The sequence below is a fragment of the Lucilia sericata genome, unplaced genomic scaffold (assembly GCF_015586225.1).
Source record: "Lucilia sericata isolate MDLA Ls3-8-SP2 unplaced genomic scaffold, ASM1558622v1 Contig000875F_arrow, whole genome shotgun sequence".
In the NCBI taxonomy this organism is placed as follows: Eukaryota; Metazoa; Arthropoda; class Insecta; order Diptera; family Calliphoridae; genus Lucilia; species Lucilia sericata.
This window is the reverse complement of record NW_023994866.1, coordinates 105,713-118,546: the sequence shown is the minus strand read 5'-3', so window position 1 is coordinate 118,546 and position 12,834 is coordinate 105,713. Positions and strand designations below refer to the sequence as shown.

General features: G+C 28.5%; 1 protein-coding gene and 1 long non-coding RNA gene across 2 annotated transcripts in view; one reads left to right on the top strand and one right to left on the bottom strand.

Moving 5' to 3' along the window:
• LOC119608715 (protein eyes shut-like) overlaps positions 1–12,834 on the top strand; it is a 79,833-nt gene that overhangs the window by 40,947 nt on the left and 26,052 nt on the right. Inside the window, 1 exon segment of the mRNA XM_037963235.1 lies at positions 5,232–5,504. Coding sequence (XP_037819163.1) covers positions 5,232–5,504 — 273 coding nt within the window.
• The window catches only part of LOC119608720, a 100,474-nt gene that overhangs the window by 66,133 nt on the left and 21,507 nt on the right, over positions 1–12,834 (bottom strand). The window contains exon 2 of the long non-coding RNA XR_005231834.1: positions 11,970–11,990. This is a non-coding gene — a long non-coding RNA (uncharacterized LOC119608720). The remainder of the gene's footprint in view (positions 1–11,969; positions 11,991–12,834) is intronic.

Here is a 12,834-nt window from a genome sequence, read left to right as displayed (position 1 = left end):
GGATGGGAAATTTACTTAAAGAAATTTACTATAGATAAAGATAGAAAATTTCAGAGAAATTTAAATAAAGATAGTAAATTTCTCTGAAATTATAGATAAAGATGTGCAAATTTCAGAGAAATTTACTATAGATAAAGAGAGCAAATTTCAGAGAAATTTACTATAGATAAAGAGAGCAAATTTCAGAGAAATTTACTATAGATAAAGAGAGCAAATTTCAGAGAAATTACTATAGATAAAGAGAGCAAATTTCAGAGAAATTTACTATAGATAAAGATAGTAAATTTTCGGAGAAATTTACTATAGATAAAGATAGTAAATTTCAGAGAAATTTACTATAGATAAAGATAGTAAATTTCAGAGAAATTTACTATAGATAAAGATAGTAAATTTCAGAGAAATTTACTATAGATAAAGATAGTAAATTTCAGAGAAATTTACTATAGATAAAGATAGTAAATTTCAGAGAAATTTACTATAGATAAGATAGTAAATTTCAGAGAAATTTACTATAGATAAAGATAGTAAATTTCAGAGAAATTTACTATAGATAAAGATAGTAAATTTCAGAGAAATTTACTATAGATAAAGATAGTAAATTTCAGAGAAATTTACTATAGATAAAGATAGTAAATTTCAGAGAAATTTACTATAGATAAAGATAGTAAATTTCAGAGAAATTTACTATAGATAAAGATAGTAAATTTCAGAGAAATTTACTATAGATAAAGATAGTAAATTTCAGAGAAATTTGCTATAGATAAAGATAGTAAATTTCAGAGAAATTTACTGTAGATAAAGATAGTAAATTTCAGAGAAATTTACTATAGATAAAGATAGTAAATTTCAGAGAAATTTACTATAGATAAAGATAGTAAATTTCAGAGAAATTTACTATAGATAAAGATAGAAAATTTCAGAGAAATTTGCTATAGATAAAGATAGAAAATTTCAGAGAAATTTACTATAGATAAAGATAGAAAATTTCAGAGAAATTTACTATAGATAAAGAGAGCAAATTTCAGAGAAATTTACTATAGATAAAGAGAGCAAATTTCAGAGAAATTTACTATAGATAAAGAGAGCAAATTCCAGAGAAATTTACTATAGATAAAGATAGCAAATTTCAGAGAAATTTACTATAGATAAAGATAGCAAATTTCAGAGAAATTTACTATAGATAAAGATAGCAAATTTCAGAGAAATTTACTATAGATAAAAATAGCAAATTTCAGAGAAATTTACTATAGATAAAGATAGCAAATTTCAGAGAAATTTACTATAGATAAAGATAGCAAATTTCAGAGAAATTTACTATAGATAAAGATAGCAAATTTCAAAGAAATTTACTATAGATAAAGATAGCAAATTTCAGAGAAATTTACTATAGATAAAGAGAGCAAATTTCAGAGAAATTTACTATAGATAAAGATAGCAAATTTTAGAGAAATTTACTATAGATAAAGATAGCAAATTTTAGAGAAATTTACTATAGATAAAGATAGTAAATTTCAGAGAAATTTACTATAGATAAAGATAGTAGATAAAGATAGTAAATTTCAGAGAAATTTACTATAGATAAAGATAGTAAATTTCAGAGAAATTTACTATAGATAAAGATAGTAAATTTCAGAGAAATTTACTATTGATAAAGATAGTAAATTTCAGAGAAATTTATCTATAGTAAATTTCAGAGAAATTTACTATAGATAAAGATAGTAAATTTCAGAGAAATTTACTATAGATAAAGAAAGTAAATTTCAGAGAAATTTACTATAGATAAAGAAAGTAAATTTCAGAGAAATTTACTATAGATAAAGATAGTAAATTTCAGAGAAATTTACTATAGATAAAGATAGTAAATTTCAGAGAAATTTCAGAGAAATTTACTATAGATAAAGATACTAAATTTCAGAGAAATTTACTATAGATAAAGATAGTAAATTTCAGAGAAATTTACTATAGATAATTTCAGAGAAATTTCACAGGAATTTACCATAAATTTTAGAGAAATTTACTATAAATAAAGATAGTAAATTTCAGAGAAATTTACTATAGATAAAGATAGCAAATTTCAGAGAAATTTACTATGGATAAAGATAGCATTTTACTTCTCTGCTACAAAGAATCCACAAAACGCCAAACAAACAAAATCCTTGCCATAAACTTTAAAACAAATTTTCGGCCAACCATGTCCTTCTCCTTCCCCAAAACTTTTACCAATCCAATACTAACGAACATTATTTAAGGAAAACCTCTGTTTCCTTTTTAATACTTATCTAATGTTTAAGATCTCTAGTAAATCAACTGGGTTGTATTTCTGGGGAAAGGGATGTTAAAGTTATTCACCATGTAAGAGTGTTTTAGTACCAATACAAATATGTCCCAATAAACACAAATTATATATATGTATGTGCATGTGTGTTTATGTTTGTATTTGTTTATAACTATGTTTAGGTTTGGGTGAACGCTTCCTAGTTTATTCTAAAATATAAAATGACACAACAAAAAGCCCAAAATGACAACAAAATATTAGAAAATTTTTGTATTTGTTTCTGTTGGGGGCAACTGTAATAGTAATGAAAATTATAAAGCACCGATTACCATGAAAAAGAAATTATTAATAATATTAGCAATTTTTGTTAAGTTTTAAAAAATTTCCTTTTATAGTAAATTTTCCAAAGTTTAACTTTTTCTAGGAAATTTTCTAAAATTTTAAAAATAAATTATTTGTTATAGTAAATTTTCTAGAACATGGCTTTTATAGTAAATTTTCAAAAACTTAATTTTTATAGTAAATTTTCCATAACATGGCTTTTTATAGTAAATTTTCAAAATTTGTCATTTTATGGAAGATTTTTTAAAACTAGGCTTTTTATAGTAAATTTTCCAAAAATTGGCTTTTTATAGCAAATTTTCCAAAACTTGGCTTTTTATAGTAAATGTTTAGAATTTTGGCTTTTTATAGCAAATTTTCCAAAACTTGGCTTTTTATAGTAAAAGTTTCAAATTTTGGCTTTTTATAGTAAAATTTCCCAAACTTGGCTTTTTATACCAAATTTTCAAAAACTTGGCTTTTTATAGTAAATTTTGCAAACTTGGCTATTTATAGTAAATTTTCCAAAACTTAATTTTTTATAGTATATTTTCAAAATTTGGCATTTATGGAAGATTTTTCATAACTTGGCTTTTTATAGTAAATTTTCCAAAACTTGGCTTTTTGTAGCAAATTTTCCAAAACTTGGCTTTTTATAGTAAATGTTTCAAATTTTGGCTTTTTATACCAAAATTTCCCAAACTTGGCTTTTTATACAAAATTTTCCAAAACTTGCTATTTTATAGTAAATTTTCCATAACTTGACTTTTTATAGTAAATTTTCCGAACTTGGCTATTTATAGTAAATTTTCCATAACATAGCTTTTTATAGTAAATTTTCCAAAACTTAACTTTTTATAGTATATTTTCAAAATTTGGCATTTTATGGAAGATTTTCCATAACTTGGCTTTTTATAGTAAATTTTCCAACACTTGGCTTTTTATAGCAAATTTTTCAAAACTTGGCTTTTTATAGTAAATGTTTAAAATTTTGGCTTTTTATACTAAATTTTCCAAAACTTGGCATTTTATAGTAAATATAGTAAATTTTCCATAACTTGGCTTTTTATAGTAAGTTTTCAGAACTTGGCTATTTATAGTAAATTTTCCAAACTAAGCTTTTTATAGTAAATTTTCAAAATTTGGCATTTCATGGGAGATTTTCTAAAACTAGGCTTTTTATAGTAAATTTTCCAAAACTTGGCTTTTTATAGTAAATGTTTAAAATTTTGGCTTTTTATAGTAAAATTTCCCAAACTTGGCATTTATAGCAAATTTTCCAAAACTTGGCTTTTTATACAAAATTTTCCAAAACTTGGCTATTTTCAGTAAATTTTCCATAACTTAGCTTTTTATAGTAAATTTTCAAAATTTGGCATTTTATGGAGGATTTTCTAAAACTAGGCTTTTTATAGTAAATTTTCCAAAACTTGGCTTTTTATAGTATATTTACCAAAACTTTGTTTTTATAGTAAATTTTTTAAAACTTAGCTTTTAGAGTTAGTTCTCCAATTGCTATTCATTTTAACCGGAAATGGTGTAAACATGCAACTACAACAACAAGCAAAATACTTATTTTCTATATAGTTGTTTACCTTTTAAACAAAAAAAGGAAAAGAAAACGAAAAACTTTGTAATGGAAAAGTGAGACCTTTCATTTTTTAGGGTTTAAGTTTTAGTTTTTATGATTTTGACACTTAACATACCAGCAACTAAACTACAAATGATGTGAGAGTAAAACTTATAAACAAACAAATTCATAGTACTTTTATATCCTCATCTACACGCACACACACACACATTTACGACATTTAAATTTGTATGAGTAATAGTTGAGCGTTACATCGCTGCAGTTCGGGGTGACAGTCTCCAACCCAAATTTTCAATTCGATTAGAATTGAGAGTAGAGAACACAAAGTTTAAAATGACCACTCTCTAGATTACTCTGATATAGAATTGTAATGATCGACTCTTCATTAGTTTACTTGGTGACAGTAAAGTGGAGAGTCAAAATTCTAATATATAACTGTAAGTCCACTTAGCAGTAAGACATTTGCAAGAAACAGAATACACTGACTCCTTTGGAAAACTGCTGGGTCAACATGAAAGAATGTCTATTTGAGATAAAATAAACATAAACACTCGTACGTATGAGTGTTGGGTATTTATGTTGTTATTTTGGGAATTTGTTTAAAGGGGCTTTATTTGCAAGTTAACAACTTAAACGTGTTAATATGGCCTAAAGGTTGGCTAGCCACACCATCCTATATCTACAACATACACATGCAGATGTTCTAAACATTCGTAGAGGAGTAAATGGCTTGACTTGACATGTTATGTTATGGTTTGGCATTCCAAGCCATCAAGTTGATGGTGAAAAGTGTTAACATTTTATGTACAAGAATATTTATAACAAAACATATCACACACTCTCATATTTAGGAGATCTAAACGAAAAGTTTTTGTTTGTTAAAAGCAAAAGCTTACACATTTTATAAAGTTAAGATACTTTTTAACCAGCCCTCCTAGCCTTAAGATTAACACTAACTTGTTGTAAACACTCTGGTACTAGTTAAATTAATCTTTGAAAATATAATTAAATTTGTGTTTTTTTTCTTCTGTTTTATACTTTTAGATTGGACTTCAGTCGTAATTACACCCATTGTAATGCTTCTCTATTAGTTAACGACACTCTGGCCATGTCGGGTGATCAGCCTACATGGTTGAAATTATTGCCACCACGTCTACATACTCCGGACACTATACTTAATACATGGCTACATTTGGGTGGTGCACCTCAGGCCCCAATTGGTCTAATTATTGAATTACCACCCTCACAAAGTGGTACCGGCTTTACTGGTTGCCTGCACTCTTTGCGTATTAATGAAGAATCAAGGGAAATATTTGGGTAAGTAAATAATAAATATTTAATAATATTATAACAGCTCAAGTTCTTATAGTTTAATTTTTAAAATTTATACAAAAATATTTTCTCTACTTAATCCTTGATTTAAATTTAAACATTAAAGTTATTGCCTTTTTAATTCAGTTTGTTGTTTTTGCTTTTCGATAAAATCCTTAAGCCAGCAAAAATTAACAAAAACCAACAACAATTACAAACGAATTGTTTTATTGCTTAATTAATGCAATTGAAATAATGATAGACTCATTAAAAATAAATGCACAAAAGTACTGTAAAAAACTTTGTTGCTGCATGCCACTTCAATGAACAAATAAACAGAAAATAAAAACAAAACAACCAAACAAATAAAAAAATCAAACATGCAGAATTAAAAATAAAAACTATTGCTGAATTTACAAAACAACTGCACTTGAAAATCAAATTTGTTAAATTCTGAAATAAAAACGGAAATACCTACATATTTATATACATCGAATATATGAAAAACTTAAAACCCGGCTGACTAGAGCACTAAATTTTACTTCAGTTCTAGTTCAGTTCTAGTTCAGTTCTAGTTCAGTTCTAGTTCAGTCTAGTTCGTTCTAGTTCAGTTCTAGTTCAGTTCTAGTTCAGTTCTAGTTCAGTTCTAGTTCAGTTCAGTTCAGTTCTAGTTCAGTTCTAGTTCAGTTTCTAGTCCATTCTAGTTCAGTTAGTTCAGTCTAGTTCGTTCTAGTTCAGTTCTAGTTCAGTTCTAGTTCTGTTTTAGTCTGTTCTAGTTCATTCTAGTTGTTCTAGTTCAGTTCTAGTTCAGTTCTAGTTCAGTTCTAGTTCAGTTCTAGTTCAGTTCTAGTTCAGTTCTAGTTCAGTTCTAGGTTCAGTTCTAGTTCAGTTCTAGTTCAGTTCTAGTTCAGTTCTAGTTCAGTTCTAGTTCAGTTCTAGTTCAGTTCTAGTTCAGTTCTAGTTCAGTTCTAGTTCAGTTCTAGTTCAGTTTCTAGTCGCAGTTCTAGTTCAGTTCTAGTTCAGTTCTAGTTCAGTTCTAGTTCCAGTTCTAGTTCAGTTCTAGTTCAGTTCTAGTTCAGTTCTAGTTCAGTTCTAGTTCAGTTCTAGTTCAGTCTAGTTCAGTTCTAGTTCAGTTCTTAGTTCAGTTCTAGTTCAGTTCTAGTTCAGTTCTAGTTCAGTTCTAGTTCAGTTCTAGTTCAGTTCTAGTTCAGTTCTAGTTCAGTTCTAGTTCAGTTCTAGTTCAGTTCTAGTTCAGTTCTAGTTCAGTTCTAGTTCAGTTCTAGTTCAGTTCTAGTTCAGTTCTAGTTCAGTTCTAGTTCAGTTCTAGTTCAGTTCTAGTTCAGTTCTAGTTCAGTTCTAGTTCAGTTCTAGTTCAGTTCTAGTTCAGTTCTAGTTCAGTTCTAGTTCAGTTCTAGTTCAGTTCTAGTTCAGTTGTAGTTCAGTTCTAGTAGTTCAGTTCTAGTTCAGTTCTAGTTCAGTTCTAGTTCAGTTCTAGTTCAGTTCTGGTTCAGTTCTAGTTCAGTTCTATTTCAGTTCTAGTTCAGTTCTAGTTCAGTTCTAGTTCAGTTCTAGTTCAGTTCTAGTTCAGTTCTAGTTCAGTTCTAGTCAGTTCAGTTCTAGTTCAGTTCTAGTTCAGTTCTAGTTCTAGTTCAGTTCTAGTTCAGTTCTAGTTCAGTTCTAGTTCAGTTCTAGTTCAGTTCTAGTTCAGTTAGTCATTAGTTCAGTTTAGCTCAGTTATAGTTCAGTACCATGTAGGGTATACAGTTGTGAATGAATCATATATGTGAAACGGACTACTAAAAAATTCATAATAAAAATATAACAAACGGTTTTTCCCAAACACATACGAATTCAACGTTAATCAATTGAGCGAAAGGCTGAAAAAAGTCCACAGTCGTGGATATAATTATAGAAATAATAATATTGATGTTGAAGATTTTAAACATTTTGCGTACTTGAGTGAAATTCATTCATTTTCAATATAATAAATATAGTAAATGTTTAAATATTTTTTATTTCAATATATCTCAATGTTTAACCCCCACTGTAAAAACATCACGTGTTCAGCAGGGCAGGGAATTAAGTGAATAATGATTTTTTAAATACCTTTTGTTATGACGATTTTTGTTTATTTTATTTTTAAGCCAATTTTTTTTTTTTAACATATTCACGTTAGTAACAACAAAATGGCAAAGTTGTTTTCAAGCCATACTACAAGTGTCATTACAATATTATTGTCAAATGTTAATGTCAAAGTCAAATCCAATTAAGAACATGCAAATTTATGCATCACAAACATATGAGTGCTTAAAAGGGAAATAAAATGTCATGCATGTTTACATGCATTTTAGGATGACTAAACATCAGAGCTATAATAGATCCTTGAAAAGTAAAATTGGTTTTGCATTGTCAAAATTTCTTAGAAAGGTTTATTTGTGGGGCTTTATTGTGTCTGACAGTTAAAACGATAAAAATGGTTAACTGTATTATAGACTCCCGTATTTATATTATTTGGATTACTGACAACCATAGCCTGTATATATATATAGGTCTTTCTACAGTCTGGACTATAGATCAATCTACAATCTGGAATATAGATAATTCTATAAATTGGACTGACGTATAGTCTATAGTTTTGACTATAAATCAGTCCACCCTCTGCACTATAGATTAGTATATAGTCTGGACTTAAGATCAATTATAGTTAACTGGATTATAGACTCCCGTATTTATATTGTTTGGATTACTAACAACCATAGCCTGTACGATGATTATAGTTCTTTCTACAGTCTGGAATATAGATAAGTCTATAGATTGGACTTAGGTATAGTCTATAGTTTTGACTATAAATCAGTCCACCCTCCGGACTATAGATTAGTATATAGTCTGGACTTAAGATCAATCATAGTTTATACTCTGGACAATAGATCTGTTTATGGCCTGGACTGTAGATCAGTATTTAGTCTGAACTATAGATCCGTTTATAGTCTAGACTTCAACCAGTCTACAGTCTGGACTATAGTTCAGTTATAGTCTAGACTATATTTCAGTTATAGTCTAGACTATATTTCAGTCCATAGTATATAAACCAGACTATAGTTTAGTATATAAACCAGACTATAGTTTATAATCTAGACTATAGATCGGTCTGGACTATAGTTCAGCCTATAGTCTAGACTACATGCCAGTCTTTAGGTTGGACTATATAGTATGAATTATCCTTAATCCTCCTTTAAAATGGAAAAAACAAGTAATAAGTCAAATTTTATTTACTTCTTCTATATGACCGCTTTTAACTGGCATTTGTGTCAGTCGGTTACACATCATTCCCCCAAACCTTTTGACTTGTATTTTTTTCCAAAAAAAATTCTATGTACAAAATATAAGATACCATTTTTTTGGCTGAAATGCTTTTTTTGCTTGCGCTTTCAACTTGCCCATGACATAACGTAACGGGCAAAAAAAATTAATTCCTTTTTACCAACATAACTCACAAACAAAAGCTACAACAACAGCAAAAACAATAAAATACAGCCCTAAAAACTGGCTTAATGTCCTGTATATTTTTTTAGACGGGTTACTGGAAAAAATGGTTAAAGGGAGGGGGAGAAGAAAAGGAAAAAAGCATAGAATTACTATATAATAGAGAGTATAGTAATTGTGCAAGGCTAGCAAAAACATTTTAGTCTTACTTACAGTACAGTAAAGTCTCGATAATTACCTTAACTAAATTAATAACAAAAGAACAAATGGATTTCTAAAGTTTTTAGCTGAATAAGCCCTAAAGTTATTTAAGCTAGTGCTAATTATAGAGGCTTTACTGTAATACAACTATAACTTGACCGTTCATCAAGCCAACAACCACACACAAGGTTGGCTTGACCGAACAAAGTGCTTCTTACATGCCATGCAGGTTTGGTATGCAACTGTCAGTGAAAATTTGGCATACAGTACGTTTTTTTATGTTCTTTTTTGGTCCTTTATTTTAATGAAATGTTCCCAATTCCATTTGAAGCTTATATGTCTGTGTTTCTATTTTTTTATTCATTTTTTTTTTTTTTTTTTCTTTTAAAACATGTTGACCTGATTTTTTTCTGCTCATTAAGTAACTTGCAGCCAACAAAATAATAGAGGAAAAATGTGGGGATACAAAAAGTGGTTGGTTTAAAAAGCAAGTTAAAATGAAAAGAGCTAAAAAACGAATTGCTTAAAAGATAAATGACTTTCGTACCCTTCAATTTTAAATGGGTCTTTTTTAATCATTTGCAAAAAAAAACTGTATTGACAGAGTAATGTGGTATTCAAAGAATTTCGTTTTTTAAAGTTAGTTTATTTAGCTTTCCACAAAAATGGTTTGAAATGCATTTGATTATGAAAGGTATTTATGATAAGTCAGATTTTTGTACCCTACAGTCCATAGTTAATGTCATTCAGAAATGATGAGCAGATACTTTAAGATGGACGTATACATTCGCCTGTCCGTCTGTATATCTGCCTTTATCTGTCTGCCTGTCTGTCTGTCTCCCCCCAGGGCATGTTACCTTGGTGAACCTATCTTCAGCTTGGTTTTTGAGTTGCTTCTAATACCTTTAGCGTGCCGGAACTATAAACTGGTGGTGTGAAATATATTCTCAGCCTTTCCTTGGAAAGATTTGATTTGGGGTCGAACCAGAAAACCACACAATCTGGTACAACTTGAGTGAGAAATGTACTTGAACGGATAATTGGAGTATGAAGATGCTACAACATTCCCCGTTTATCCGTCTATCCGAATGTCATGTCCGAGATATAGTGATACAATAGGTGTGTTATAGGGGTTTGTAGAAACATCTCTCTATTGATCTGGTTAGCAATTGTTTCTTGTCAGAGTATGTAAAGTGATTGGTCTCGCTCTGACTGTCATTCCGCAACGTGATCACTTGGTAATCTTTGGCAAAGTGCTTGTACATGATGAGTGTTATTCATTAAAGTCAATCGTGTAGAGTGTTGGACCGTTTAAAGTCCATCCATTGATCTGGTTGGCAATTCTTTCTTGTCAGAGTATGTAATGTGATTGGTCTCGTTCTGACTGTCATTCCGTAACGTGATCACTTGGTAATCTTTGGCAAAGTGCTTGTACATGATGAGTGTTGTTCATTAAAGTCAATCGTGTCGTGTGTTTGGACCGTTTAAAGTCCATCCAGTGGATTAAATAACATCGTGAGATTAAGCCGTTATTGCAGGTAAAACACTTTGACATTCTTCTCTGTCTGTTTGTCTATCTAACTATCTATCTATCTATCTATCTATCTATCTATCTATCTATCTATCTATCTATCTATCTATCTATCTATCTATCTATCTATCTATCTATCTATCTATCTATCTATCTATCTATCTATCAGCTATCTATCTATCTATCTATCTATCTCTATCTATCTATCTATCTATCTATCTATCTATCTATCTATCTATCTATCTATCTATCTATCTATCTATCTATCTATCTATCTATCTATCTATCTATCTATCTATCTATCTATCTATCTATCTATCTATCTATCTATCTATCATCTATCTATCTATCTATCTATCTCTATCTATCTACTATCTATCTATCTATCTACCTATCTATCTATCTATCTATCTATCTATCTATCTATCTATCTATCTATCTATCTATCTATCTATCTATCTATCTATCTCTATCTATCTATCTATCTATCTATCTATCTATCTATCTCTCTATCTATCTATCTATCTATCTATCTATCTATCTATCTCTATCTATCTATCTACCTATCTATCTATATCTATCTATCTATCTATCTATCTATCTATCTATCTATCTATCTATCTATCTATCTATCTATCTATCTATCTATCTATCTATCTATCTATCTATCTATCTATCTATCTATCTATTTTTCTATCTATCTATCTATCTATCTATCTATCTATCTATCTATCTATCTATCTATCTATCTATCTATCTATCTATCTATCTATCTATCTATCTATCTATCTATCTATCTATCTATCTATCTATCTATCTATCATATATCTGTCTTACATAAATGCTTTATTATTAAACAAAAATAATTTTCTCATAACTGGTCTAGGGTGTGATATGATCGACGGTAAACGTCTATACTTTCTTCTGACTTAATTTCTTTTAATGATATTGAACTTTGTAATGGAAAATAAAATTCTATTGATTACAGGATATTTCAATGATAAGCCTCAAATACAGTCATACCCGACCGTATAATATCCTACTCTTGTAAGGAGTAGGATTCAAATAGTTATAAAATAATGACAAGAATTTCACAACGAGATAGACTAGATGGATTCATACATCATAGAGAATGACAGACGGACCTACATGGTAAAATCTATTTAAAAGGGCTTTATAAAACCATCATCATACTGTAATTAACTTATACAATATTTTTAAATTAATTAAAATATTAAAAAAAAAACTACACTCACCATTAGTAACCCCCTTTTAAGCTGCAAAGGAAAAGAAAACAAAAATATATTATTTATAACAATACATACATACAAACAAACAAACATTATTCTTAAATATTATAAATCCATTAGATTTTCTAACTGAAAGAAATAATTTCACTTTAACAATTTTTTATTTTTTTTACAAATATTTGTCTTAATTACTAAAATATTCTAAATCTCTACAAAAATTTTCAACATTTCTTTTTTTTCCCCAAAGTCAATCATTGTTATATTTTTCATTCAGAAAAACAAGAAATTTTTTCTATTATGCTATAAAAATGTCATTTGTATGTCCATTTTTCAATACATTTCCTTTGCAAAAATTTCAATATGTTTTCTTTTTTTTTTTTTTTTTGCAATTCATCGATACTTGGATATAAATGCAACAATACTATATATGGTTGTAATTGTAGTTGTTACAAATATGAGTTTGTGTAAAATGAATATAGTATGTGCAACATATATTTTGTGAACTATTTTTTTCTTGTGTATTGGTAAAAAATTACATCCCAACAAAAAATTTATTAAAAAAACAATTCAAGACTTCTAACTTAAGTCATTTTTGTTACGTATAAGTAAAAACCAATTGCTGTTGCGTCAGATGAAACTTGGTCATGGTTGAGCAAATTGAGCAACTAAGTAAATGTTGTTGTTTAATTTTAAAACTTAGTTTTACTTAAGTGAAAAGTCGTGCCATAGGACCATGTACAGCATTAGTTGCTCTATACAAAGAACATATATATATATACAACTTACTACCTTTTTCTTTTTTTAATTTTGTAACTGTAATTTTTTGCTTGGATAAATCCAATTGTTTTCATTCAAATTTATACTAAATGCT